The sequence below is a fragment of the Xenopus laevis genome, chromosome 9_10L, assembly GCF_017654675.1.
Source record: "Xenopus laevis strain J_2021 chromosome 9_10L, Xenopus_laevis_v10.1, whole genome shotgun sequence".
NCBI classification, from domain to species: Eukaryota; Metazoa; Chordata; class Amphibia; order Anura; family Pipidae; genus Xenopus; species Xenopus laevis.
Genome location: NC_054387.1, coordinates 41,746,064 through 41,773,786, shown reverse-complemented (window position 1 = coordinate 41,773,786; position 27,723 = coordinate 41,746,064). Strand labels below are relative to the sequence as shown.

General features: G+C 40.7%; 1 protein-coding gene across 1 annotated transcript; it reads right to left on the bottom strand.

Annotated features, from left to right (window-relative positions):
• Positions 1–27,723, bottom strand: ppp1r16b.L (protein phosphatase 1 regulatory subunit 16B L homeolog). Its single transcript, XM_018235201.2, has 11 exons — positions 27,554–27,723; positions 21,556–21,880; positions 15,190–15,260; positions 14,536–14,681; positions 13,556–13,659; positions 12,131–12,255; positions 9,112–9,237; positions 8,683–8,758; positions 8,362–8,491; positions 7,283–7,442; positions 1–2,386 (listed from the first exon to the last, which is right to left on the bottom strand). Exons 2-11 carry the CDS (start codon positions 21,797–21,799, stop codon positions 1,931–1,933), a joined length of 1,638 nt encoding a protein of 545 aa, XP_018090690.1. The 5' UTR covers positions 21,800–21,880; positions 27,554–27,723; the 3' UTR covers positions 1–1,930.

The following is a 27,723-nucleotide window of genomic DNA, read 5'->3' as shown; positions in this document are numbered from 1 at the left end:
TCTCCTTAAAATGATCTTTATTATAAAAGGAGCTTGGAAAGTTGATACATTGAACCTGTAAAACGTTAAGGGGAGTGGCTGATTATCATGGGCTACACAGCACCAGGCAAATACCTCTTAAACTCTGTTATCACTTGCCCTCTCTGCCTAGAACAAAATCTATTACCCTGAAGTGCACTGCTTTGCGAACAATATTTATAAACACTGGGCAAATTTGCACTCAGGACAGTAACCCATGGAAACCAATCAGATGATTGCTTTCAGTGTTAAACCTGCAGCTGGCTGAAAAAAAGCTAATAACTGATTGGTTGCTATGAAATACTGCCCAAGTGCAAATTTGCCTATGATTAAATGTCTGAATGATATGAAACGCGTAAGGCTGTATCCTTGTGTACCGTAACACGCCTAACGTGCTTGCTCCCAACCTGCACATGACCCTAACCTGGCCAGCACCATGTTTATAGATGAGTGCCTGACCCACCCATCTCTGTTGCCACAAAAAGGAACTGGTGGGGCTGCCTATAAATAGAGGCTGCCGGAAGAGTAAGGTCATGGGCAGAGAGAGCGGAAGAAGAGCTCAACCAGAACCCGCTATCGACCCACAAAATGTGTGTGGTAGTCGGCCCGACCCTGGTCTGTCCTGCGGATGTTGGGCTGGCCCACACATCACTAGTGGGGGGGGGGGGGGCTGATGCTGTAAAGGAAATCAGAAGTAGGGAACAAGAGTGTAGAGGCTGGGGAGGAATATTACCTGGTACCATTGTAACTATCATTACTTAACTGCAGCCCTGCTTTGATTTTTGGCAGGGATTCTAGTCATACAGCCAACATCCCACAAAACAAAGCAGGATACTAATTTACATGCTGCTGCCTGCAGGTTTCCACGTCTGCTTTAACAGAGAGCGAGGAGAAAGGAAAGCTTTGCTGAAGCACAAGTAAACAGAAGCACTGAACGTTTAAATATATAAATATATGAAAAATGAACCTCTGAATCAGCCGAAAATAAGTCAAGGTTGCAGTAAATTAGGCAATGTTCCCTTGTAGGCATTTATTGGACAGAACCGACAGACCAACTGCCTTCTTTCTGCCGTCAAACTTTGTTCCTAGGATATTCAGTTGAGATGATGGGCTGGTGCACTGACCCACTAAATATCATTGGGGCTCGTTTATCAACACTGGGCATATTTGCCCATGGGCAGTTACCTATAGCAACCAATCAGTGATTCGATTTTTAAAGCCATCTGTATGAAGAAAGCATAACACAGCAATTTAATTGGTTGGCATAAGTTTCTGCACATGGGTAAATTTGCCCAGTGTTGATTAATGCCCCCGATTGTGTACCGACCACCCCATGGCTTCTTAGGATGAACTGCAATTGTCACAATGTGACTTTCAACAATTCCCATAAATACATATGGGAAATGCTCTGTCTGTGGCAGACACAGGGGCGACAGGTGGGCAAGACCAAATAACACAGATCCAAGTGTTTTTCAGCAGTGCCCACTTATGCCCCATGTGTCATTACATCTACTGTGAATAAACAATTCATCGTCAGATTTACACCATTTGTCATATTTACACACCCGTACACTCACAGTATACCTATAAGCAAATATATAGTTCTTTGGATGTACATTGCTGCGTATACACAGATAAAACAGTCCTGCATTTACAGCTACAGATCCTGTACAAGTATACATTACATGGGGGAAGTACACCCAGATGTGTGTACAGTAGAGCTACTCTGTATACACAGGTAGAGAGGGGCATTCTATATACAGCTCAGTATATACAAGCATACGTGACTTTCTATGTACAGATATACATGAAACAGGCATGCACTGCTCTGCATGGCAACAAGTGCTCCTTGCTATATGTAGGACACTTGTACACTAATTCGGAACATTCTCTTGAAGACGTGGCCTCCGCTTTAGGATATCCGACAGCAATGCAATATTCTGGTTTCCTCCTCTTCCTCCATGGGAGATTTTAACCTCAGAATGGGAGGGTCCCCGCTGGTTGGGGTATAGTAAACAGGTCCCCCATTTGAGCACCAGGGAGGTGTCTCGGGGCTGTTATAATCTAGTCCTGTGAGTCTCTGCAAGTCGCCATTGTTCTTTAGCATCAGTCTCCCCTGTTTTGCTGCTGACCTTTTCCTTTTCAGTTCAGACAGAGTTAGGGGGGCTTGATCCAAAATGCTACTCCACAGGGGGCTTCCAGTATAGTAGGGGAGGGAGTGGTTGGTGTTACCATTTGTAAGCGGAGTTGGCACTGGGATATCAGGCAACGGAGAAGGGCAGTAGCAGGAAGGCAGAGGAGGGCAGAATCCATTCCGGAAATGGGACTCAGAAGGGCCCAGTGTTTGCTCAAAATCCAGAGAAGCTTGCTGTGTAGAAGATTAAGAAATATATTAGTAAATGATAACAGATTATCTGTCCTCTCCTTTCTCATTCTTCAGCACTACAGCACAGGTTACAAGGGTCTAACTCAACTGCTAACTTTACTTTCATTTTAGACTAAGTTCTTATGAGCAGGGCTCACCAATCCTGTTTGTATTCTGTTATTCTTGTAAGACCCCTAGTTATGGTACTCACCCACAAATATTGGGAAAAAACGTTTTTTTCGTCCCTTGTAAAGCGAGAAATTTTATCTGGCTTACCAAATGATGTCATGTTAACAATGGTATGGTACAGACCAAAAAGCCAACTGAAAAATTAAGCTGGCCACGCGTAGGCCTATAAAAACAGCAGACCATATGAGCAGCTCACTAGCCAGTATATGGGATCCTTCCCAACAGCCTGCCCCACTGGTATCTGGCTAGATACTAGATATCTAATGGGTAAAATTGAAAATCGTGTCCTGGGAGAGTACCACAACGGCACTATCATGTGGGCCTCTTCTGACAGGTCTCTGTAGGCCCAGAGGCTGCAGATTTGGCATAGTGCATTGATGGCAAATTGGGAAAAGTTCCAGTACAGTAGAACTTAAAAGGAACAGTAACATCAAAAAATTAAAGTGTAATGAAATATATAACGCAGTTTTGGGCAGTTCCTGTGATTATGCAGGAACTGTAGTACAGAGGAGAAGTACATCGAGGAATCTTATAGGTTACAGGAAAGGTTCTTGCAGAAAGGACAGCATGATGGTGTTGCAAAATGCCTTCCAGCAGGCCCTGAATTTGGATAGAACAAAATTGATTAAGAAAAGGAGTAGTGGGAAGGAAAGGAACTGTGAACGGAGGGTTAATGATGCCCTCGACAGTGGGAGTGACAGTAGGAGTGGTGGAACCTAGACAGGAAGAGCAGAAACTCACCATGAGTATGATGTATAGTGCCCAGTATACTAAGATTAAGAGCATCTTTAATAAGCATCAACCAGTATTATATGGAGATAAGGCATTTAAAAGGATACTTGAGCCAGGGGTTCGGATTGTGGCTGAGCCCCTACCCTCAAGATGTCCTTGGCCCGAGCCTATTTAGTGTGGAAACAAAGCCTGAGACTTGGTTGCAGAGTTGGGGGATGTATAGATGTGGATCGACACGATGCGTGTCATATGAAGTGGTTTTAACATCAGATACGTTTGAGTGCAGTGTAACACGAGAAATTCATCAGATAAAAAGTTACATAAACTGTAACACAAAGGCAGTGGTGTATCTGATTACTTGCAAAAGATGTTGAATACAGTATGTGGGATGCACAATTAGTAGCCTAAAGAATCGAATTAGGGAGCACCTTAATACCATTAAATCGGGGAACGATTGTGCACCGGTCTCTGCGGTTGGTTTCAGTTCAGGGTATTGAGAGGGTAACCTTGGGCCCAAGAGGAGGAGATTTACAAGCTAAATTGTTGAGGACAGAGGCGAAATGGATTTATAAATTGTGTACGAGACAGCCCAGAGGTTTGAATTCTGTATTTGACATTAGTTGTTTTTTCGAATCTGCGGATGGAGTACTATTTGTCTTTGTCAGGAATCGCAACAAGTTAAAAACTAAAGGAAATAAATTAAAGTTACTTTGTATCCATTTTATATCCACTTAGGTACCTAATTGAATTTGTAACTTAACTGGATGTATTTACAATAGTATCGATTTGAGCATTAGCTATTAAATGAATATTATAGAAAGACTTTTTTTTTTATAGATTATAGTATGGATTTACTTATATCAATTTTGTCTGGAATGTGCTAAATGAATTAACTTGTACATACTTGATTAACTGATGGTTTTTAACGGTTTGCATGAGCTTTGTATTTAAATTCAATGTGAATAATGGGTTAACATGTTAATTGTAGGGGTGGATCATGTGGGGTTTAAATAACATGTGCACCAATGGGAAGTGAGGTCTCTGAGGAAGAGCAGTGACACGAAATGCGTCAGACCTCATGGCGCTGGGTTTGCAGTATATCAAGATGTTTGAATAAAGTGTTTTACTTACAATCTGAGAAACAAGCGATTCCTTTGAAGTGGACTCCAAGAATGCGCAGTCTAAACGATTGATGTGTGCAGTTTTGCCCTGAACTTTTTGCTTCAGAAACACTACTATAGTTTATATAAATGAGCTGCTGTGTAGCAATGGGGGCAGCCATTCAAAGGAGAAAAGGCTCAGGTTACACAGCAGATAAGCTCTGTAGAACATAATGGTGTTATCTGTTATCCACTATTTAACCTGTGCCATATAGCCTTTTTTTCAATTTCCGCTATTGCTACACAGCAGCTTGTTTATATGAACTATAGTAGTATTTCTGAAGCAAACACATCAGTTTTACCAGTGCAGGGCAACACTACATGATATTTTCATTACTTTAAAACGCTTTAATTTTTTTTGGTGTTACTGTTCTTTTAAATGGAAGTCCAGCTTTAGAATCCAAGTTCTACAATCCGTGACACTAAAGCCGGTCGTAGATGTTGAGATTTTTAAAAGATCCGATCCTCATCGTGAGACCACGATTTTCTCGGAACGATCGTACGAATTGACCATCAACTAAAAAGACCAATTTGCCAGGAAAACAAAGGGGAGCTGCCTGCTTGGCCCTGCAAACATAGATAGATTGCACTGGGACCGACAAAGATTTTTTAACCTGGCCGATCAATTTCCGGACAGATGTCGGCCGAAAAATCGCAAGATGGTCGATCGTTCGAATCCCACTAACCGCACGATAATTTCGAAGGATTGGTCGGGCTTCGCTAAAATCGGTCGTTGTTCGGTAAGAAGAATCGTTGCGTCTATGGGGAGCTTAAAGAGTAAATTTGGGGCTAATTGTCAGACCATCACCATTTTAGACAATAACATCCTGAGAGAATTTGGATCAGTTCTCTATTTTTATTTACATGGAGATATGTTCATTTGGCAACCTGCGGGCTAGGCGAGATATGGCAGATTTGATTGTTGGTACCCGGGGATTTTCACACCTGCCTGATAGATCACTGCCCAATTTTCAGCCATGTAACAGTTGGACAGGCAGTCTCAAGCTCTCTATACACGGGGTTATAAGTTGCTGACTCGGTCTGGCGGGACGGAGTCAGCATCTTTTATTATAATGCCATCTTTATACCTCTATAAAGTCTCACATTTTATTTTTAATTTTAAAGTATCTGGTTGTTGGTGTCAGCAACAGAGATTAGCCCAGTGGGTCCATTTAGTTTCTGTTCTGCCCCTTCTCAATCTGCCTTCTATCTGGTTGCTGGGGTGAACGAGACCATAACCAAATAATATTTTAAATCCAGCAGAGCTCCAGAACAAAAAGTGGAATAACTGATAAAAGAATTCAATATATCTCTGTAACCTCCTACTTCTCCCAATGACAGCTGCCCTGAATGGTTGGCTTTAACTGGGAATCATGCAAATCATGTTTGACATTTCGTTCTGAAAGCCTGAGACTGATAATACAGTCAGAAAGGATGATGGCATGCCTATTGCATGATACTTGGCAATGCTGGAAATGTATTTGTTGAAATGTTTTGTGTAGCATATGGGCATAGTACAAAGGCCCTTTTTTTTTTTAATCTGGGACAGCCTTTCAATTTAATAGATACAACTGGAGTTTCATTATGGCATGCCCTGCCAAGATAATTTAAAGGAGAACTAAAGCTTAGCTAAATAAATTACTAGAAATGTTGTACATTATGTTTAGTGCTTCTGTACCAGCCCAAAGCAATCACAGCCCTTTAGCAGTAAAGATCTGTGTCTCCAAAGATGCCCCAGTAGCTCCCCATCTTCTTTTCTGCTGATTCACTGCACATGCTCTGTGCTGCTGTCACTTACTGAGCTTAGGGACCCACTCACAATATACAGTACACATAGAATTTAAATGTCACAATATAAGGCTGACTAGTAATTAATACAGATAATTACTACATGGCAGCACAGAAACCAGTGCAACTAGCATCAGCATTTAATAATCAGCCCTATAGCATCAGCTTATATTACAGACCAACCTCATTTTCTGCTTGATAATTTGTGACAACCCCTAAGCTTAGCTTCTCAACAGCTGCTCAGAGCCCACTGAGCATGTGAGTGTCGCTGACAATTTCCAAGATGGTGACCCCCTGTGACAAGTTTGAAGCCCTGGATTATTGCTGCTATTGACAAGCTGAAACTTTAGGCTGATACGATAAGTTCATTATATAAAATATGGCATTTTTAGCAACATTCATTTTTAGGGTTTATGTCTCCTTTAAAGGGCAAGTTCTAGAACATCAGTTATACTTTAAAAAAATGTATGCCTCCCCCCTCCCCAGCCATGTTTTTGAAGTTTGCAATGAGCCAATAAAAGTCACTTTTTGCATTGACAAAACTGAATCGTGTGCTACAGCTACTTTGGACTTTTTTTTCCCCCCTCCCCATTAGAGATTAGTAAAATCAGGCAGGTATAATATATATTTTTTTATATCCGTTGTAGCATTATCTGCCTGCAAGCGTTTACATAAACCAAAGTATTAATCTCTTACCATGAAAACCCTCAATTGCCCTGACCTACTAAAATACATTTACTCTGAACTGGCTACACAGAGTCCTAACTAGGTCAGGTCTTTCTGCTGAAAATGGTTGGACAAATGAGCTGCTGCTTTATAAGTGCAGAGAAAAAGAAGATTACATTTCTGTTCTGAGAGAAAGACTGCAGTATTGCAGCTGGTCCTTTGAATCCGTTGGGGAAAAGCAATTATTTTCCCCCAAAAATTAATTATTAATGAATTCATGTTGTTTCTGGTTCCTGCCAGAACTCTGTCTATTTTTTTTCTGGTTATTTAGATGTTTGTTCTTAATTATCAATACAGTTATTACTTGGGTTATCTGCTGTAAGTCTGGGCTGCTCTCTTCCTCGTCATGGGTGTCCTCTGTGTTTCCTGAAGACACCAAGCACTGCCACACCACTGCCTCCTTCTCATATTCTCTTCTGTACAGGTTGGTTCGTTCTGATAGGCTAGCACGCCGCACCACTTTACTGGGTGGAAACAGACAGAAAGGATAATAGAAGGTGCTGATAGGAAGAAACGCAACCAATGAAGAATTAACAGTAAGTGCATCAGATAATAACAAGTCACCTACTCCCATATGGTCTTGCCATTTCCTTTTATATATTTATTAAAGTCAGAATGCCAAAAACTCAAAAAAATTGAGTTTTTCTACTAGAAAATCTGAATTTTTAGTGGGGAAAAAAATTTCAATTTTTCTAAATTTAATAGGAAGTCCTAATCCGAAAATCTGCCATCTAAGACCCACCAAAGGTGTATATAAATCAATGGGAGAGGTCCCTATCCTATTTGGAAGCTTCTGTGGTCTGCTCTGGAATTAACCCGAAAATCTGACTTTTTCAGACAAAATCCGAAAAATGCTGACTTTTCAGGAAAAACCCGAAAAAAACGTACGATTTCTACAGAGGTTTTCCCTGAATCATACCGGGCTAATTCCAGCACTGATCACAGAAACTTCCAAATAGAATAGGGACCTCTTCCATTGATTTACATACAACGTCCACAGGTCTTAGATGGTGGATTCTCGGGTTAGGACTTTTTGCAGCATCAGGCAAAAATCCGAAAAATGCTGACTTTTCAAAAAAAGCCCCAAAAAATCGTACAATTCAGGAAAAACCTCTGAAAAAAAACGTATGATTTGGGTTTTCACTCAATTTTATTGAGTTTTCCCCCGATCCGATTAAATCGTGCTTTTTTAAAATAAATAAGATCAAATCGTGGATTCTAATTTTTTCTGATTTATTTTAAAAAAATCTGAAAAATTTGGATTTTGATAAATAACCCCCTAAATCTCATCTATCTACTCTCCCATCCTCCTATGCCTGCTGATGTCACAAGACTCTTTTCATTCACTGTCCCCTCTGTGAAGCCTTTGCAGTATATACTGACCCGTGGCTCCCAGTGCTAGAACTTCTGCGGCTCAGAGAGGACTTGTTCTTCTGCTGAGACTTCATAATGATATCGTGTTTGTGTTTCAGTTCCAGAAGCAAAGAGCGAAGTTCCTCGTCCTCACACAGATCTGCCAAAGGGACAAATAAGCACAAATGGAGAGGTGGAAAGAGGATAAAAAATAAACAAGAGAGGAAAATGAGACATAATGCCACAAAACAAAAGCAAAGGCTCTAATGGACTTGAGGATAATTTGAGGATCAAAGAGGTGTCCTCTTACCTCCTACAGATAAAAGGGAAATCGAAGGTGTCCTAACTCACCAAGAGGAGTCTCATCCAGGGCTGTTTTTGCGCTGAGGCTGGCACTGTGCGAGACTAACACCTCTGCTACATAGATCTACAGTAGAGATTAAAGAGATGGGATATTAGGCATGCAAGAGCCACACAATGGTACTAGCAGAGAAGAGTTAGGATTATTATCCTTTAATCAGCAACACCATGTATTGCCATGTAAAAATTACCTTGGCATAGATCAAAAATCCTACTGGAAATTCAGATGGTGCTATAAGTATAGTCCTTTTATACCAGCATCACAATCCATGGCAATAAAAGGGTCACAGGAGGTAATATATTTTCATTTTAACTCTGTCAGCTACTACAGGTATTAATATATAATATTCATATAATAGTCATGCTAAGGGCCACTCACTCCCAGCCTTGGCAACATACCAAGGATTGTAAAGATCTTACCTGGCCCCAAAAGACTGCAGCATGTAGAGGTTCCCACTCATCAGGATCCCTCACATCAATATGGGCCCCATTCTCCAGAAGCATTTCAGCCACCTCTGCGAAGCCACGAGACGCTGCTATATGGAGCTAGAGTGACAAAGTAAGGCTTGAATTTCATGTCAGGGTAGAAACAAACAGCCAAAAGCAGATATATAATTCAATATATAAAGGGGACAAAGAGGATTGCACTTGCAATGCACAACCACTAGGTGGCGATATTACCCTTCTTTCAAAAAGACCATAGCAAGTCCTAATTCACAGTTATCCTACATAGATGACTGTAACTCCAGCAATGTGTTTATCAGCCAAACACCAACAAAGTTTAACATCTATAGGTATTAAGTGCAGCAAACTTTACAATCTTCCTGATCTTGTAGCTAAAAGACAGTCACAGCACTATGCTTGGGGCAATTGTTACCTGTGTGTATTCTATACAGAGAGATTCCCCCTAGACTACAATACCCTGGTTTAGAAATATTATAATCTATTCAGTGTTGGGCTTTCTTAAGGTAACATTTTCTAGCATGTGGATTTTCAGATTGTTGGTCTTCACAGGGAGCCCTGATACTAACACCTTGACTTATGTCTACTGTGTCCCCTGGGTGTGTTATCCCAGATGGATTAAGGCAGTGCTAGAATTGGAGTGAGAAAAGTGGAGAGATGCTCTGTGTGGTAAGCGTAGTGCTGCGTGCTCAAACAAGCCCCTCCCATGACCATAAGTCACACCCATTGTTATAAAAAGCCTCACGCACCAATACTTTGTGGTTTCGCCTATTTTAAAGCAAAGCCATTTTGCCATTTACTTTTTGGTATTTTCTTCTAATGCACAATTTAACGGAACAGTGTAAAAATAAAAACTGGCTGAATAGATAGAATAGACCCCAAGACTATGTGAGGGCTTTAGGGAACAGAGGACCCTCAGGTGGCCAAACTAACCTATTACATTTTTTAAAAATGTTTTAGTAGGCTTAAAGATTCAGTGTAACAATCAAAACTGGGCAAATACTGTAGATAGGCTGTGCAAAATAAAAAAAGTTTCTAATATAGTTAGTTAGCCAAAAAGGTAATGTATAAAGGCTGGAGTGACTGGAAGTCTAACATAATAGCCAGAACACTACTTCCTGCTTTTCAGCTCTCTAACTCTGAGTTAGTCAGCAACTTGAAGGGGGGCCACATGGGACATAACTGTTCAGTGAGTTTGCAATTGATCCTCAGCATTCAGCTCAGATTCAAAAGCAACAGTTATCGCCAATGTGCCCCCCCACAAGTCACTCAACAATCTTTTTCTATCCTTTTTTATTTAACTATATTATATTTTACCTCTGCATTTTATTTGCATGCAGAAGTGGAGAGGAGCAAAAGAAAGTTCCGGGAATTCAAAACTCCTTCATTCCCACTGAGGGGATGCTATTTCACAGAAATAAAGAAATGAAGGAATGGCATCCCTGTAAATCCCTCTCCAATTCCAGCACTGGATTAAGGATAAAAAATGCTCCTGACAAATGGTATTACTACTAAAAGCTTCATTTGCTGCCCTTTTAAATACAAACAAATGCCAAGCTGCATCCAGTGTGTCTCTGCAGGTAGGACAGAAATGAAGTTGTAAAACCAATATTTCATCAGAAAACTTGTCGTACAGGTTTGGGACCCGTTATCCAGAATGCTTGGGACCTGTGGTTTTCTGGATAACAGATCTTGCCATAATTTGGCTCTTTATACCTTAAATCTACTAGAAATCATTTAAACATTAAATAACCCCAAGAGACGGGGTTTGTTACCAAAAAGGATTAATTATATTTTAGTTTGGATTATTTGGATAAAAAGAAGCCTATGGGAGAAGGCCTTTCCATAATTCAGGGCTTTCTGGATAACGGGTTTCTAGATAACAGATCCCATACTTGTAATGTTTGTGTTTTGGCTAGAGGTGGAGAATATAGGGCTATAATACACCAAAGCCATGAATATCTTGTAAATTATTTCCTTATAAACAGTGAGTACTGATGTCATCAGTTATAAAGGGTGAGTAGTGATGTCATTTCTCTCACATGACTCACTGAAACTTGTATAATATAATTAATAAAGTACCTCCTGTTGCAAAATATGAGGATATTAAAAGTTAACTTGGAGTTCCATGACCTGTATAAAAACACTCGGCCTTCGGTCTCATGTTATTATATGGTCATGAAACTCCTCGGTAACTTCTTTATAATTTACAAGAGGGGGTACTTTATTCACTATATAATATACAGGAGCCATGATTACCCTGTAAATGATATCCTTATAAACGGTGCTTAGTGATGTCATCAGTTATAATCGGAGCTTAGTGATGTCATTTTTTGTCACATGACTCAGTGAAACTTCTGTATAATAAAATATAAAGTATTGTGTATAATAAAATATAAAGTACCCCCTGTTGCTGAGGATATTAGAAGTAACCTTGGCGTTCCTTGACCTGTATAAAAACACTCAGCCTTCAGCCTTGTGCTTTTATACAGTTGTCGAACTCCTCTGTAACTTATAATATACTTATATTTTACAAGAGGGGGTACTTTATTCACTATATACTGTATATATATATATATATATATATATATATATATATATATATATATATATATATATATATATATATACACATACATATATACAGTGGGCTGTTACACACTGTTTGAAGAAACCTGTTGTCTGCCAGTGCTCTAAGTGCATATCCTGCTTGCCCTATCACCATAGGGAATTATATTGGGTTCTATCAGCTTTGGCTTATATTTGCAGTTAGTATCATGGACTAGGCATGGCTGGTATAACTACATAGGGATGAAGTAGAGTTTAAAGGCAGATGGGAAGCACAGATGCTTATAAGAAAATATATAAAGGAGGGATATTAGGTACCAATGGTATCCCCAATGCCTTGCGCCCACTTTTAGTCGTAGACAACATTGGTGTAATCCACCAGCTTCCCATAGCCAGTTTCACATCTCACCAGTGTGGCTCCTTGGTTATCTGTCCTGTTCAGGTCCTGTCCAGTAGCTACTAATGCCCTTATGTCATTCAGCATGTGACGCTCCGGTGCTTGACGAGCTTCATTAATCATTTCCTGCGTAATGCCTACAAAAAACACAAGCAATGATTGTCTGCAAATCAGCTCCATTGGGCAAGATTTATCTTATATGTAGCTAAACAGTCTGTACACAATTATAGAATGTTGCAGTTCACGTAATTCACATGCATGGAAAGGAAACGAAAGTATAACTTTCTGCACCATGAAATACAAATATATATATATAGATATACACTTGCTGTTCAGGGGGATTCAATACAGAAGAACAAAGCAAGAAGCAATAGGAAGTGGTAAGAATGAGTTTCAGATCAACTTATTAGCAAGGTATGGAAACTCTGATGCGTACAACATACATGTGTGTGAGTGAAGATGGTGCAAGAAGGTGGAACATTTTATTTTCTGCGAAAGGAAAGTTATTAGTGCATAGATATTGCTGAGCTTGCAGTATGGAAGTCTTGCATGCATGCCTGTGGGCGTTATATTATACTGGCCTGTTAAATAGAAAATATTTGGGGTTTTCTCTTACAGGTTACTACAGGTGAAAATGAAGTTGACCTACCCCATAAAACTAGAATCTTGCAGTCTTTTCATTTATTTTTGTTAGAGACGATGCTTGGAATGACATAGGACTTAAGCAGGGCATACGCAGGCCAATAATAGCTTATCTACCCATGCATTGGGTCAAACTGATGGCATACGCAGTGTCGGACTGGCCCTCCGATACCTGGGCCCAAGTATCAGTGAAATGCAAAATTACCGGCACACAGGACAAGATGCAAGCGGGGAAACCCCTGTGTATTTATTAAAGGTTACACTTTAATAAATACACAGGGGTTTCCCTGCTTGCATTGTGTCCTGTGTGGCGGTAATTTTGCATTTCTATTATATTGGAGGGAGACGTTACTTCTTAATGTGCACCGGACCATTGCTGAATAAGAGGCCAGGGTGTGCTGGTGGGTTATCTATTGGACATTCGACAAGAAGAACAGGGCTATCCGGCACTCAGAAGAATCCACAGGGCCAAAAGCATTAGTTAAAAAATAAAAAAAAATAAATAAATAAAAAAAAATGACTATTATTCATAGTTAAAAATATTCTTGCATCTCCATGGGCCCTACGCGTTTCAAACCCACAGAGGTACCTAATCATTATTAAGTACTCCTGTGGATACAAAACGGAACTATAGAAGGTACGTGTTCAGTCTGGTACAGTAGAGGATTTCTGGTATCACTCCATTTCTTTCTTTGCCACAAGTATCCTCCAAGATATAATGGCTTATGAGAGGATGCTGAGAGCTGTAGTGCTATTTAATGTGAGCATCTCAAGCCTTACCCACTTGGTTCTCACCTCGGTATGTCAGGCAGCCTTCAATGACGTCCAGCGTGGCTTCATCCTCGCAGAGGTCATATGCCATATTCCCATCAGCGTTCACCGCAAGCAGGTCGGCACCACTTAGATAATGAGAAGAAGTAGTGAGTATATATATATATATATATATATATATATATATATATATATATATATATATATATATATATATATATATGCATTGATCAGTTATTCTGTGTGATCACATGCAGTAAGCGTGCAATATTAATCATTATACACTAATTATGTTCTAAAAGCAGCCACCATCATGTCTGCATGCATTTATACAGTGGGCGAGAAACCCTATGCTCCCCAACCATTGACAATTAAATTTCAACCCTTCTTCAATGTGTGCATTATTTACCCTTGCCTCCCAACATTCCCTTTCCACTGGAGGGGTCATTCTGTAGGAACTAGGACTTAGTTGCATGAGATTGCCATCATACACTGCCTATAGCTCCTGCGAGTAATCCCTGCAGTCTGGGGTTTCCTATCTACCTCTTGTCGCCTTGTCCTGCCCTGCTACTAGTGCTGTTGGTTGGTATATTCCTGCCTATTTAATGCAATATAATGCCATGTTTATAGCCTTTTAGCTACTACCTATCGTTTATGTATAACTTCCCAGCATCCACTGATAGCTTGCTTTATTGCTATAGCAAGTTAATGTATCCACATTGCTTTGATGGGTATTTTGTCTATGATACCTCTAGTTAGTATGCCTTCTGGTGCATGATGGCAAAGCCTGTTGGGAACATGGAGGGTTGTCTACTCCCGCACTAGATCATACTACTGTATTGTGGCAAGGGGGGTTAACAGGTTCAAATAGCCACAAGTCAACTTCTGTACCAGTGACAGAGAAAAGATAAAGGCAACCATGCAGCTTTTAGCACTCTATGACTGTACATGGAAAGGTAAGAATGATCACACCACAGTCTATACTGATACAGAGTATGACTTACTGCTGAATCAGGATGCGCACCAGGTTCGTGTGCCCACAGGTAGCAGCAGCATGGAGAGGGGTCCAGAGCTCATTGTCGGTCACGTTCACATTAGCACCGTGTGATAGAAGCAGCTTCAGCAGATCCTCATAGTTATCTATGCAGCACTATGGGTAGGGAAAGGGGTGAATGAGTGGCAGGTCACAGAAAGGGAGAGCGCAGGTTATGGGACAAGGGGGTGGAGGGGACAGGTTGTGTTACACTAAAACATGTTATTAGTAAAGTGCTGTTACACACAGATGCAGAGTGTGTGTCATCAGCAACAGTCAGCGGGGGAGAGGTGCAACGTTATATAAGGAAAAAAAAAATCAATGTGTCATTCTATTCACGGAGAATGTCCCCACGTACATTGTATAATCCCATACCCACTTCAGAGGCCAGCACACAGCTGAATCTTCCCTGTCTGAGTGTGTGTGGGGTGTGTGCAAGGCCAGACAGCAAGTTGGGAGCACTTAGAGCCTTTGTTCATAAAGAGAACAACGTGGGAGAGGAAGAATGTGCCATTTCTTACTGTCTGCCCACTGCATGGAGCTTTAACGCACTCATTTAACCTTCCCTGGGAAAGAGAATCATAGGGAACCCTGTACACAGTAAACACGGAGGCGGCTTCTGTACCTGGTGCAAGGCAGTCAGTCCATCTTCATTACTGAGGTCGGGGTCCACATTGTTTTGAAGGAGCGAGAGAACTGGGGGAAGGCAAAGGAAGAAATCTTCAGTGTCATGTCATCGATTTCTCCCTTATTGTAAGGGAATTAGACTGGCCCTTTAAGGGCTGCAATTTAAACTGCAACATTTGCAATTACACAGACTACTTCTCTATAAATGTTCAATAACAACATATTAACTCAGGTAATTCTACACCTGGACCTTCATTTATTTGTGAGCTATCCGAAGAGGCTTCCAAACTGCCTGGCCTGATATTATATATTTAATCTAATACATAGACTCCAGTTAAACAGTGCTCTCTGGTGGACACATTACCATGCCAAGATCTTTGCTTTACGGAACATAACGTACCCTGGTTTAATGAGCGTAAGCATTGGCTGTCAATTATTCCACCTTCCTGATTGATGTCTGATTGAGGTTTATGTAGAGCCCAATATAAAGTCCCACTGGAAATGATGGATCACATCTCTCTTACTTAATTGGTGTTTCAGTGTGATGGTATTAAAAGCTAATTTCTCTCCCAAAAAACACAATGCTTAATCTAATCACATGCTGGGTTTGCGATTTCTCGGGATTCCCCGATCGGAGTTGCAATCATTTTAATGTGTGACTTGGAGACATCTGGCCCAGCCCCCACTTCTCTCAAGCACAGATCTGGTGCTCAGTTCTTACCCAAACCCGCCAGCTCCGGTTCTTAACAAACAGCATAACAAGCTCTGCCAAGGTTTATTGGTACAAAAATAGCTAGGTGTCCTTGTGGTTCAGTAACCCCTTTCCTGCAGCCAAGCACTGTGTAATGAATAGCGACCTGGCACTCCTTTCCTAATCTCTTGCCGACACCTTATAGTTCTGTCCACCGTTTGTTATTTGCACCTTTGAGTGTTTATCAGTGCAACTCTGGGCCCTTCAGTTTGCAAAACTACAACACCCAACTGTTTGATGATATCAGGCGTGTCAGCATATAAAGTGTTAATAAAACACTCCCTGACTCCCATTAATGTGTCACCATTAGAGCACAAGGTTTTTAAAGTGCACAGCTGGGAAGTGGAGGGGTTAAACCAGTGTACTTGAGATTTTCAGGCACCTTTCACACAGAAAAGTGCATTTACCATAAAGTCTTGGTATAAAGACATCCTGCCCTAGTGGAGCTTACAATCTACTGTCCCTGTCACATTTAGTCAGTTTTATCAGAAGTCAATAACATGCTTGAATGTTTTTTGAGTGTGGGAGGTAAACCCATGCGGAGACCATACAAACATCTTAAAGCAAGGGTCCGAAACTGTTTTTACCCCATGAGCCACATTCAAATGTAAAAAAAGAGTTGGGGAGCAACACAAACATGTTGCGGTGCAAAATAAGGGCTCTGATTGGTCATTTGGTAGCCCTTATGTGGACTGGCAACCTACAGGATACTCTACTTGATACTATACTTCGTTTTTATGCAATTAAAACTTTCTTCCAAGCCTGGAATTCAAAAATAAGCACCTGCTTTGTGGCCACTGAGAGCAACATCCAAAGTTTGGTGAGTAACATGTTGCTCACAAGATACTGGTTGGGGATAACTGTCTTAAAGACAGTGCCATGAAAGTAACCCAGTACAATAAATAATGTACAGATTTGGGATCCATTATCCGGAAACCTGTGATCCAGAAAGCTAAATATTACAGGAAGGCCATCTCCCATAGACAGTTTAAGCAAACAATTCAACATTTTAAAAATACCTTGTATTAATCCAAGCTAAGATAGAATGAATCATTAAGGGTGGCAATACAATCCTATTGGGTTCAATTAATGTTTCAATTATTTTTAGCAGACTTAAGATTTGGAGATCCAAATTATGGAAAGATCACTTACCCAGAAAACCCTTGGTCCCAAGCATTCTGGATAACAGGTCCCATACCTGTACAGAGGTGTCTTTATAATACAGGGGCTCAAAACGGAGGGTGTCCAACCTGCTTCTGCTGAACTGCAACTATTAGCTGGGGTAAGGCATGATTACCTGTTATACCTAGGGATGTTCAGCTGAACCAAATCGAACCCTTAGGGTAATGGGACAAAACAGAGTATTTTGACCACCTCTTGCCCTACAACAGCATCAGTCAACATGACCTCCTCATTCTGTCACCACTTCTAATGACCAGAATGAGAAATGCCCAGGCTGACATTGACTTGTATTCGGCTGGTCCTTACTACAAGTCAAGGCTGTCGCTTTCAAGGTTTTTATCCCGAGTCAGAAGTCATGTTTACACAGAATTTAAGAATCAACTTTCTGTTCCTGGCATACACTTACAAGCTGGATATGCAAAGGATTTAATGTATAGGTGTGCCTATGTATTTATGAGGTTTTTATAGGATTGAATAAGAAACAGGCCAATTCTGGAGGTTACAGCCCTGATATAACCATTTAAGTGTTGCTCTGTATGGTGTCATCTCCCACTGCAAGTTATAATAAAGCTCTGTGTCATAATTTTATCACTCGGCAGGTCATCCTGTTCTGTGTTACTATATAAACCTACTTGCTCTCTCATTGTGTATGTTATTATATCAATTAACATGTCATCCTGTTCTATGTTTCTATATAAACCTACTCACTCTCATATTGTGTATGTTATTATAAAGATTGGCTTGTTATTGTGTCGAATAATTGGCTTGTACTGCTCGAAAGATTATTATATTGGCTTGGTGATTTTTTTTTTTTTAAAGATCTTTTTGCTTTTTTTCATAATTGTATTATTCTTTGCATTATGCACTTTGCATCCCTCCACCTGATACTGAAATGTTCTTCATATCTGCCCCTGACATATTACTGTTGTTTAAATGCACCTCCTATTTCAAATTGCTCTTTTACATCTCTCCCTTGATCTTATAGTGTATGGCCACCTTAAGTCTCCCTACTTTATACTGCACATTATACATTTACCCCTTATAATATTTTCTATACATCCCTACACTTATTATTGTACTGTTTTACCTTTCATATCCCTCCCCCTGAGAGTATCAACCCCCCCACACACACCATTGCATTCACTGAATGGATCTAAAAGGGTTAACTCCCTCACCCTCAACTCCACTATTGGATTTCACATCAAGGTTCTGGCGGGGAGGGGGGGCAGATATCTTTAAAAGAAAGTTTGGAAAAGGATATTTATGTCTTCAGGTGCATAGAAAATACAGCCCTGCATGAGATTATACTCGTTTTCATATGCCTTGATTTTGTATAGCTCTTTTACCTCTTTCCAGATAATATATTGCCCTTTGTATACCTTACACTGATATTATATTGCTATTTATGTATCTTTCCCAGTATTATATTGCTGTTCATTCCCTTCTTCTGACTTTTACTGCTTGTCATATCTTCCCTGATATTATACTAAATCAACATTTATTTATTTATATATTGTATTATTACCTCCTGATATTATATTGCAAACTATATCTCTCCCCTAACATTATTCTGCTCTAACTCTTCCCTTGATATTTCAATGTTCTTCATAGTCCACTGCCGACAGTGTCAGACTGCGGGGATCCAGGACCCACCGGGGCTGCTGCTTCAGGGGCCCGCACTCCCCCCAGCCCACCCCAGGTGCAAACCCCTCCACCACTGGTCCCACACACATGTACTTTATCTTATCTTGTTGTGCAGCGATCAGGGTGGAGGTAACAGTGCAATGCCCAGGGGGGAGCTGGTCTGATGTCCCACTGTCCTGTTCCAACCCCGACTGCTGATATTATACACAGCTGTTTTATCACTACCTCTGTTATTATATTGCTCTTTACATTAGTCAATCTGATATTATATCCATCTTTTTATTCTTCTTCCTGACAGTATATTGCTCTTTATATCACTCGGATGTTTATATTGATCTTTTTTTATTGCTCACTGATATTACACTGTTCTTATCAGTCTTTCCTTTACTATATTTATATTTTACTATGTTGCTTATGTATCATCCTCTCCTCATATAATATTGCTGCTCATATCACTCCGCTTACACTACTCTCACTGCTATTATATTATGATTAATTATCCTGAAATGTCTTTGTCCATTGATAGTGTTATTGCTTTCCATGTACAGTAACTAAAACAACATATTCTTATTTTTCTGCATACCATTATATAGCACTACAGGCTATTGCATGATTATAGCATTATTCAAAAGAAAGTGTACATATTCATAGGTACAATCTATCTTCCATTAAACCATAATTCAACCTGTAAATACATAATAAAGTCTGAGAGCTAGACACAGATTTACTAACATCGAAAAAAGTTTCCAACGAAACAGATATCTTCTCCGCAGCTAGATTTTCCAAAAAATTACCATTGTAGGATCAGTTGAGAAAACATAACTATCAGCAACTATTCTGAATGGAGTTTTGATACCAGAATTAGAAGGGGCATTTAATAACTCAAGTCAGTGTGCAAAGTTCTGTTCTCAGATGCAAATCAGCATGTTTTAACAAAGATGCAGAGTTTTTTTCTCCAGAATTCCAAGCGACAAAGCCAGTTTGGTATAATTTCCCAATATTTGATTTTTTATTATATAGCTAGACATACCATGCAGAGAACAACACAGGCTCGGTGCTTGGCTGTGAGGTTGAAAAGATGTCCTCAGTGGTTCATAACAAATACACAGTCAGTGCACTTAGAAATGTGCCTGAAGTGTTACGTTCAATGGAATGACCCTGCTCTTTGTGCTTTTATATATCTGCCTCTCGTTAACTGATTATCTGCTATATTTCTCTTAATGTAATTATATTATATCCCTTTGCATAGAAGTTTTTGTATTATTGTGTTCTTCTTGCAATTCTGTGGTTTATTTCCTGGTTTCAGACTATACAACCATTTGGCAAGTCAGTTGGCCAGATTATACTTTATTGGATTGAGCAACCCATGGATTTATTTATTATGCCGTATACAGGATAGGGACCAAGAAGGTTACTGCAATCAACTCATGTTACTGGGCAAAAGTTCAAAACACTAATTTTATGGACTCCTCCCCAAAGTACCACTGATTACACATGGTTGCAAGAAACCAAACATCATCACTGCATGAAGCTGGGCACCCTTATTGAGGAGTAGGTCCCACTGCAAAACAGTCAGCAGACGAGAGCCACTACTGAAGGGGTGTGGTTGCCTTGGGTTACAAATTACTAATTTTATTACTAAAATTTCTAGCTTACAGCTTTGTTAAAGAAGACATAGTGTGTAAAAACAAGATTGTGCCAGTGCATTATACTCATTTTAAATACAGAAGGAATGTGTTCTATGGGAGGGGGATCATCAATAAAGTGTAAATAAAGCGTAAAGGCGTAAATACATTTTTAGCCCGGAGTGTTAACCAGCTCCATATAGTATTCATTGTTGACTACAAAATTAAAGGGACTTTCACTTCTGCTATATGTCTTCTTTAAGTTTTAGTTCCCCTTTAAAGGACAAGTAAAGGTAAATTTCCTGGGCTGAGCTAGTTAGTTAAGCACCGACAGTTCTATAAACAACTAACTGGCCTGGGGTAAATTGCATTGCAAGAGAGCATAGTGTTACGTTTCTTCTTCTTGCAGGTGCTCCTTGTGTAGCTTTGGCTACTTGGCTGAAGTTGGAGTTTACTGTGCAATCACCTGGAAGACCAACAAACATGGCTGCACTACTCTTCCAAACAAAGTAATTTATTGAAGAGGTGCGCCTGTCACGGGAAAGAAAGTATCTATTTTGCCCGACTAATTGGACCTCCCCCAGCTTAGTTTAACTTTCCTTAAAAAAGCACCTCATCCTCAAAACAACTGGTGCATCTTATAAGCAAGAACGTCACACAATTGTGTTGATTCTGTACATCTACTTCTAAATAAAGTCACATCCTGTGGGTATTTTGCTATGCAAAGCACGTGGAATATTCCGTAGCGTTTCCTCGGCTCTAGACCTCCATTCTTTCCTGCTGTCCCCTCTGCACTTCCTGTGCTAACCCTGCACACCGCTCAGTTACAACTATCCTGTACGAAAAAGAAATCAGTTTTGCATAATAATATCTACTAACCACACATACCATTTAATAAAATCTCTAACCCATCTTATTTAGTAGGAAAAAAAGGGAAAGTAAGCCATCGATTTGTAATTGCCACTGAAGCACAGTCCCATTCCTTTCATTCTGCTTGGCTATCTTACACAGATTTTCAAATTCATTATATTGCATCTCATATCAACTGTAACCCTGTTACCCCTTCTAAGGATACACAGCACTACCTTGTCATTTTCTATGATCAGGCAATGCAACTAAAATCTTTCCATCACCCACTGTTATAGCAAACTTGTGTCAGTACCTTCTTCAGGATCGTTCCTCAGACAAGCCTCGTGGAGGGTGACCCGAGGAGGGAAGGACACTCTCTTGTTCCTGATAGTTGGCGTTTTCCTGTTGGCTTTCTGCTGTCTTCTCCTCCTGTTCTCCTCTTCCTTCTCTCTCTGCGTCCATCTTTTCAGCTGCTGTTCCCTACGTTTCCTGGCTGCACGGAGGCGCTCTAGAGTGGAGGCTTTCTCTAGAAGCTGAAGTTCTGTAAACAGGTCCATGGGCTTTGAGTCTATCACTGTCAGGGTTGCAGGTATGTATCTCTTTCAGCAGCTAGCGGCCACCTCTTCATTTTTCAAACCCTATAACGTTAAGCAGGAACTAGTATTATAAAGCATGGCAAGCATACCATAAACCCATGTACAACTTCTAGATGTGTCTGTAACATGTCTGTCAAATTGAAGGCAAGGAAATAAGGCCACACAGTATATCTAAGAGGTGAATCAGTCAACAGAAAATGAATAACCAATAGCCAAAAGACAGGAAATGTTCAAATCCTTAATGTTCCTCTTCTAGACTTCCACTCTTCAAACCTTAAAATGTTTTAGTAATAGTAATAATAGTATTCTGAGAGAGATGGCCATGTCAGCATTATGCCCCCTACTGTACTACATAGACATGCCTTCTCTGCTGTATGTAAACCTTTTGTAGGTACGGTGCTAGACAGTGAAAAGACCACCTGACAGTCAATCTGCTGCATCATACAATGTGTATTGTACCCTATCTATTTTCTGGCATCTTTCCTACATTATTTGAGGCAGCACACACTACTCTGTATGCAATTAAAGCTGCATACAGCCTAGAGCAGTGGTCCCCAACCAGTAGCTCGTGAGCAACATGTTGCTCTCCAACCCCTTGGATGTTGCTCTCCGTGGTCTTAAAGCAGGAGCTTATTTTTGAATTCCAGGCTTGGAGGCAAGTTTTAGTTGTATAAAAACCAGGTACACTGCCAAACAGAGTCTCAATGTTGGCTGACAATCCACATAGGGGCTACTAAATGGCCAATCACAGCCCTTATTTGGTACCCCAAGAACATTTTTCATGCTAGTGTTGCTCCCCAACTCCTTTTACTTCTGAATGTTGCTCACGGGTTCAAAAGGTTGGGGATCCCTGGCCTAGAGTATGCCCTAGGGCAGTGGTTCCAAAACTGGAGCAGTGGCAATGGGACACATCCTGGAGGTTAGTTTGGTGGGGAATTAAGAAGAATACTTGTTTCTTCTCCTAGATACACCCGAGAGCCCAGCATTAATGTCATTTAGGATGAGATTTTGTCAAACAGCTATTTGTTGTTGTGGAATTATGGCTGAATAACTGACACACCACTGATTTCCTATTTCAGTAAACATCTTATTAGCAATAGAGGGCCCTGGTCAGAGGTTGGACCACTTCTGATGGCCTTAAACTAAAAAAAAAGTCAGAAAACTACTGTACTAGCGTCTGAAAATAGATACAGAAACATCCAAAAATAAACGTGCTGCTTTTTCTTATGCATGAATGGCATTGGAGGCCAGAGCTGTCTTTAAGAGGGAGCAAATAGGGGTGAAGATGTAAGGAAGAGTGTCGTCCCAATGAGCCGGTGGCTTATAGACAATTACACACTTCACACTGTTGGCTAGGTAACAAAGAATAGATTAAATGACAGTTTCTCTCTCTCTGGTACTATCTGTGCTGACAGCTTGGGGGCACATCCGGTGCGGTGACTAGTGATGCTAAAACAGACCAAAGCAGGAAAGAAATCGAGACGGGGCAGAAATGTAACTTCCTGCAGTGACAAAAGCCTTCTCTGCAAACTCCCCATGGGCTGCTCGCTGGCAATACAGCCTCTTCAGATGAAAGCAAAGTCTGTGGATGACTGTGTGAGAGTGGGAGTGCGTGGGGGTGTGCGGAGGAGGAGAAGTATTTTGTCAAGAGAGAGGGATGAGAGTTAGTGTGACGTGCAGTGACACAGCTGTGCAAAAGGAGTCCAAGCCAGATCAACAGATGAAGCAGCGGGTAATGAGGGGGCAACAACGGCATCATTTGTGGGGTGTGAAGACGGTGACAAGCACTGCTTACATTAGGCTGAATACTCTATACAGCAAAACATATGAGCCCCATTTAACGGTCACCAGCATTACTTGGATTTCAGAGTGAAAGTGCACAAATGTGTGCTTATTTTTAAATGGTGTTGACTGATTTACAATTTTATTTTAGCAACTGCTGTCGGTTATCTGAACCCCCAAACACAACTGCACCTGTTATTTCTTATTTATCTCTTAGGGTGTGACAGAAATAAAAATGAAATCCGGGAACAGATTATACCGTCTGAAATGTAATCAGTGTAAAACTGCAAGGAATTCCCAGCTCTGAAGGAGATTAATAACTGAGCCCCTCACCTCCTGCTGCGTCCGCACAACCAGGAACAGAACACCTTCATCTGCAGCCCAAAGTAGGGCTTGGCAGCGGCATCCCAGAGCTCATGTGCGGCCAGCCTGTGATTATGCTGAGTTAACATAGAATCTGCCCACTAGATGAAAAGGTTGGCCAGTTCGCTTTCTCACTGGGAACGGTGCCTTTAAAAATCAGGTTTGTCTGCACCGAATGAAAAGTTCACACAATTGTAAGGTGCAACTCACAGTGCTAGCAATACGGGCCCCTATGAGGTCCCCAGTTATTCCTCGTCTGATATTAGTCAGACCAGGTAGAAAACTCACATTGACCAGGCAAAGTATTGGCCCCTCATGTAAGTGAATCATTTTAACCTTTTCAAATATTGCCATCTTTTCTACCCTCCATCCAGGCAGGCAACAGAGAAAATGGCCAGTAAAGATGGAGAAATTGCCCCAACATCCAGTTTTTATTGGGCAAGTATCAGCTAATTAGTAAGCATGGCATTGGCTATATAAGCAGCATTAAATGGTGCATTCAAACTAACTGATAGTCATCCAGGTGATGAGCATGCAGTGCTAGTAGTACGTGATAACAGATAGTTAGTCGGCCATGCTGACACACAGGCAGTTCACAGATCTATCAATATATGTGAAAACAGAGGGTTTTCTACATTGTGGCTTCAAATTAAGTGGTTTCCATCCCTGTTGCCTACGCTGGATTTACTCTAACTACCCCTTTTCTGCTCTACCCAGAACATTAAACCAGTACTGGCTTGGTAAGGATGATTCGGTCTATATAAATTAAATTATTCATAGTTTCGCAAGAGCCAGATCTAGCCAGGGAGCTCTGTTGCATAGATCTGAGACCTCTGCAGTGTGAAATAGCTTATGCAGCACAATCCCTCAGCTAGACTGGCAAGGCAGACCACTAAAGAATATACAGCATGGAAAGAACAATGCGGATACAAAAATCTAGAACATTAGGCATTCACTTCAAAGAAAACTAAAGGAAAAGCTACTATCCAGAGGTGATATATTTCAGCTTGGATGTGGCGGCCGCTAATCAAAACCAGCTAAGCCTTTAAAAGCACCCTCCTAAAAAAAAGAGCATGCTGGGAAATATGACCCTGGAAATTTAGCCTGGTTGGTCGTTATTTTCAGAAGGATATAACGCTATATATTTATAGAGACAGCAAGTGAAACGTGGTGGTATGATAACATTGGCAAATTATATATAATGGTCTATGCTATATGGTTTAGAAATGTAGGTTAGGGCATGTTTAATGCACAGCAATACTATGGTACCAATAGAATCAGTGACAGAAAAGGCAGCTAGGGCAGTGACCCCCAACCTTTTATGGACCAAGGACCAGTTGCAAGCAAGACAGTTTTTCAGAGGAGGGGGGGGGGCAATTGGTGTGAAGATGCATGGTTAGAGTATTTTGGCCTTGGTGCGATCAGTAGAAAGCTTCCTGGGCTTCATAATATTTGTTGTCATGGCGATGGCGTATCAGGGAACTGGAATTGAAGGTAATATGGGTATTTTTCATTGTTTTTGCAGCTATTATAGATTGCAGCCAGGACGAAAGGTGGCCCAGTTCGTTATAGTCCACGGCCTGGTGGTTGGGGACCCATGAGGTAGGGGATAGTGGGAAAGTGCCAGATAATGTATCAAAGGATCAATGGTAAAGATGCAGCTAGAAGAATTTATGAGAAGATAAACAGAATCATGAAAGTGGTAGGTATGGTAGCAAATAATTAGTGAAAGGGAGTCAGCTATGCAAAAGTGGAAAAGTGGCAGGTGTGGTGCCAAATAATTAATAGGAGGGAGGCAGCTAAAGCATAGAGGGAAAGTCCCAGGTGTGATACCAAGGAATTAGAGGAAAGGAAATAGCTACAGCTGGTGACAGTTTGGCAGGTGACAGATTAGTGAGACCCTGAGAGTAGCAGTTGTAGCACAGTGACAGGTGTAGTAGGTAAGTATTAGTGAGAGAGTGGTGGAACAGCAGCAAGTATGAGAAATGAAGTCATACACAGCTGGAGCAAATGGCAGGTAGACACATAGGGAGGTTCGTACATATTGTGTATGGACAGGACTGGAACTAAGGTATTAGCGAGTAATGAGTGCTACTGTTTGAAAGGAAAAAGTGGGACAGCAACAGATGTGTAAGTGAAAGATAGCAGACATAAATGCAAGGGATGGGTTAGAAATAGGTTCAAGTGGTAGAGAGCCAATATAGGTGTAAGGCAGTTCTGTAGGGATAGGTGTAAGGGGAGAGAGATTGGAAAGAGGTCCTGGGTTAGGTGGGAGAGAACAGACTGAAAAAAATGTAAGGTGGGTTAGGCATAAGGGTTAACGGGGGAGAGCAGAGAGTGATTTAGGCAGTGGGTAAAGAAAAGCAGAGACAGGTATACTTTGGTGGGTTATAAATAGGTGTGAGAAGGAGAGAGGCGATGTGTGTAAGATAATTTGTTAAAAATAGTTATAAGTGTAAGAGAGAAAGGTATAAGAGAGGAAAGTTAGGTGAAACTGACTGGGTAAGGAATATGTATTAGTGGGAGAGGGAAAAGAGTGGAATAAAATGGTGGGATAGAAATAAGTGGGCAGAGGGAGAGAGAAGTATGTTGGTGGGATAGGAAAAGGTGGGCAGAGCGGCGTAAGGCAGTTGGATTATTAACAGGTATCAGTGGGAGACAGCAAAGAAAGGTGTAAGGAACAGGAGTGAGAGAAAAGATCCAGGCTCAAAGCAGTGGAACATTCATATTCACAATAGTGAAACCAGTGATATCACAGAATCATTGCTTGGCAATTTGTGGATAAATAGTGCCAGGTAGAATTAACTGTGTGACATACACAAGATAGAAATGGGAGCGCAGCACTTACGCCAATGGCAGCTATTGGAGGGGGAGGCAGTAACAAGTTGTGTCAGGTTGTGTGCGTGCCACCAATGTGATCAAACAACACAAGTGCATAATACAGCAAGTCACACCTGGGTTCCCTTGTACATAAATACACCTGACAGTTGTACTACAGTGAGACCAAGCCCATATCATATATATATATATATATATATATATATATATATATATATATATATATATATCATATATATATATATATATATATATATATATGATATGGGCTTGGTCTCACTGTAGTACAACTGTCGGGTGTATTTATATATAGGTATTTATATATAATGTCATATATTGGATGGCAACCCGCTTCCAAATTAAATTACACCCAGTTGCACGGTTTAAACATTAGTATATGTACACACTGGCTGTATATGTTATATATATATATATATATATATATATATATATATCCACAAAGATTTATATGTAAAAAAAAAGCATAATTATATATATATATATATATATATATATATATATATATATATATACACACACACCTTGTAGATTAATACATGTTACATACATATGCAGTGAGATGTAGCAGCAGCTGCTATACACACACAATATTCATACATACAGACCATTCAGCCCACACTGTACATAAAATAAAGAAAAAGCCGATTGCGTGCCAGGCAGCCATAAGCCGATGCAAAGAGAGAAGATGCAGCACAGTCACACGGTTGGTACCTGTGTGCGGATCGCTAGCAGCCAGGCGGGCAGCAGTTGCAGGTGGTGGGCTTGGGAGCAGCACGGCCAGTCAGTCAATCAGTCAGTGAGCGAGTGAGCAGCTTCTCTGCAGGACTCCCGGGCAGGAGGCGGCTGCAGCAGACTGAGCGGTGTGTGAGGGCGGAGCCTGA

Excerpts from the sequence above, each read along its gene's own strand:
- ppp1r16b.L (XM_018235201.2), bottom strand. The coding sequence starts at position 21,799 with ATGGACCTGTTTACAGAACTTCAGCTTCTAGAGAAAGCCTCCACTCTA. Across the intron at positions 9,238-12,130 it reads ATAACCAAGGAGCCACACTG|CTCCATATAGCAGCGTCTCG; the intron begins GTGAGATGTGAA and ends TTGTCACTCTAG. Across the intron at positions 8,492-8,682 it reads CCTGGATGAGACTCCTCTTG|ATCTGTGTGAGGACGAGGAA; the intron begins GTGAGTTAGGAC and ends TCCCTTTGGCAG.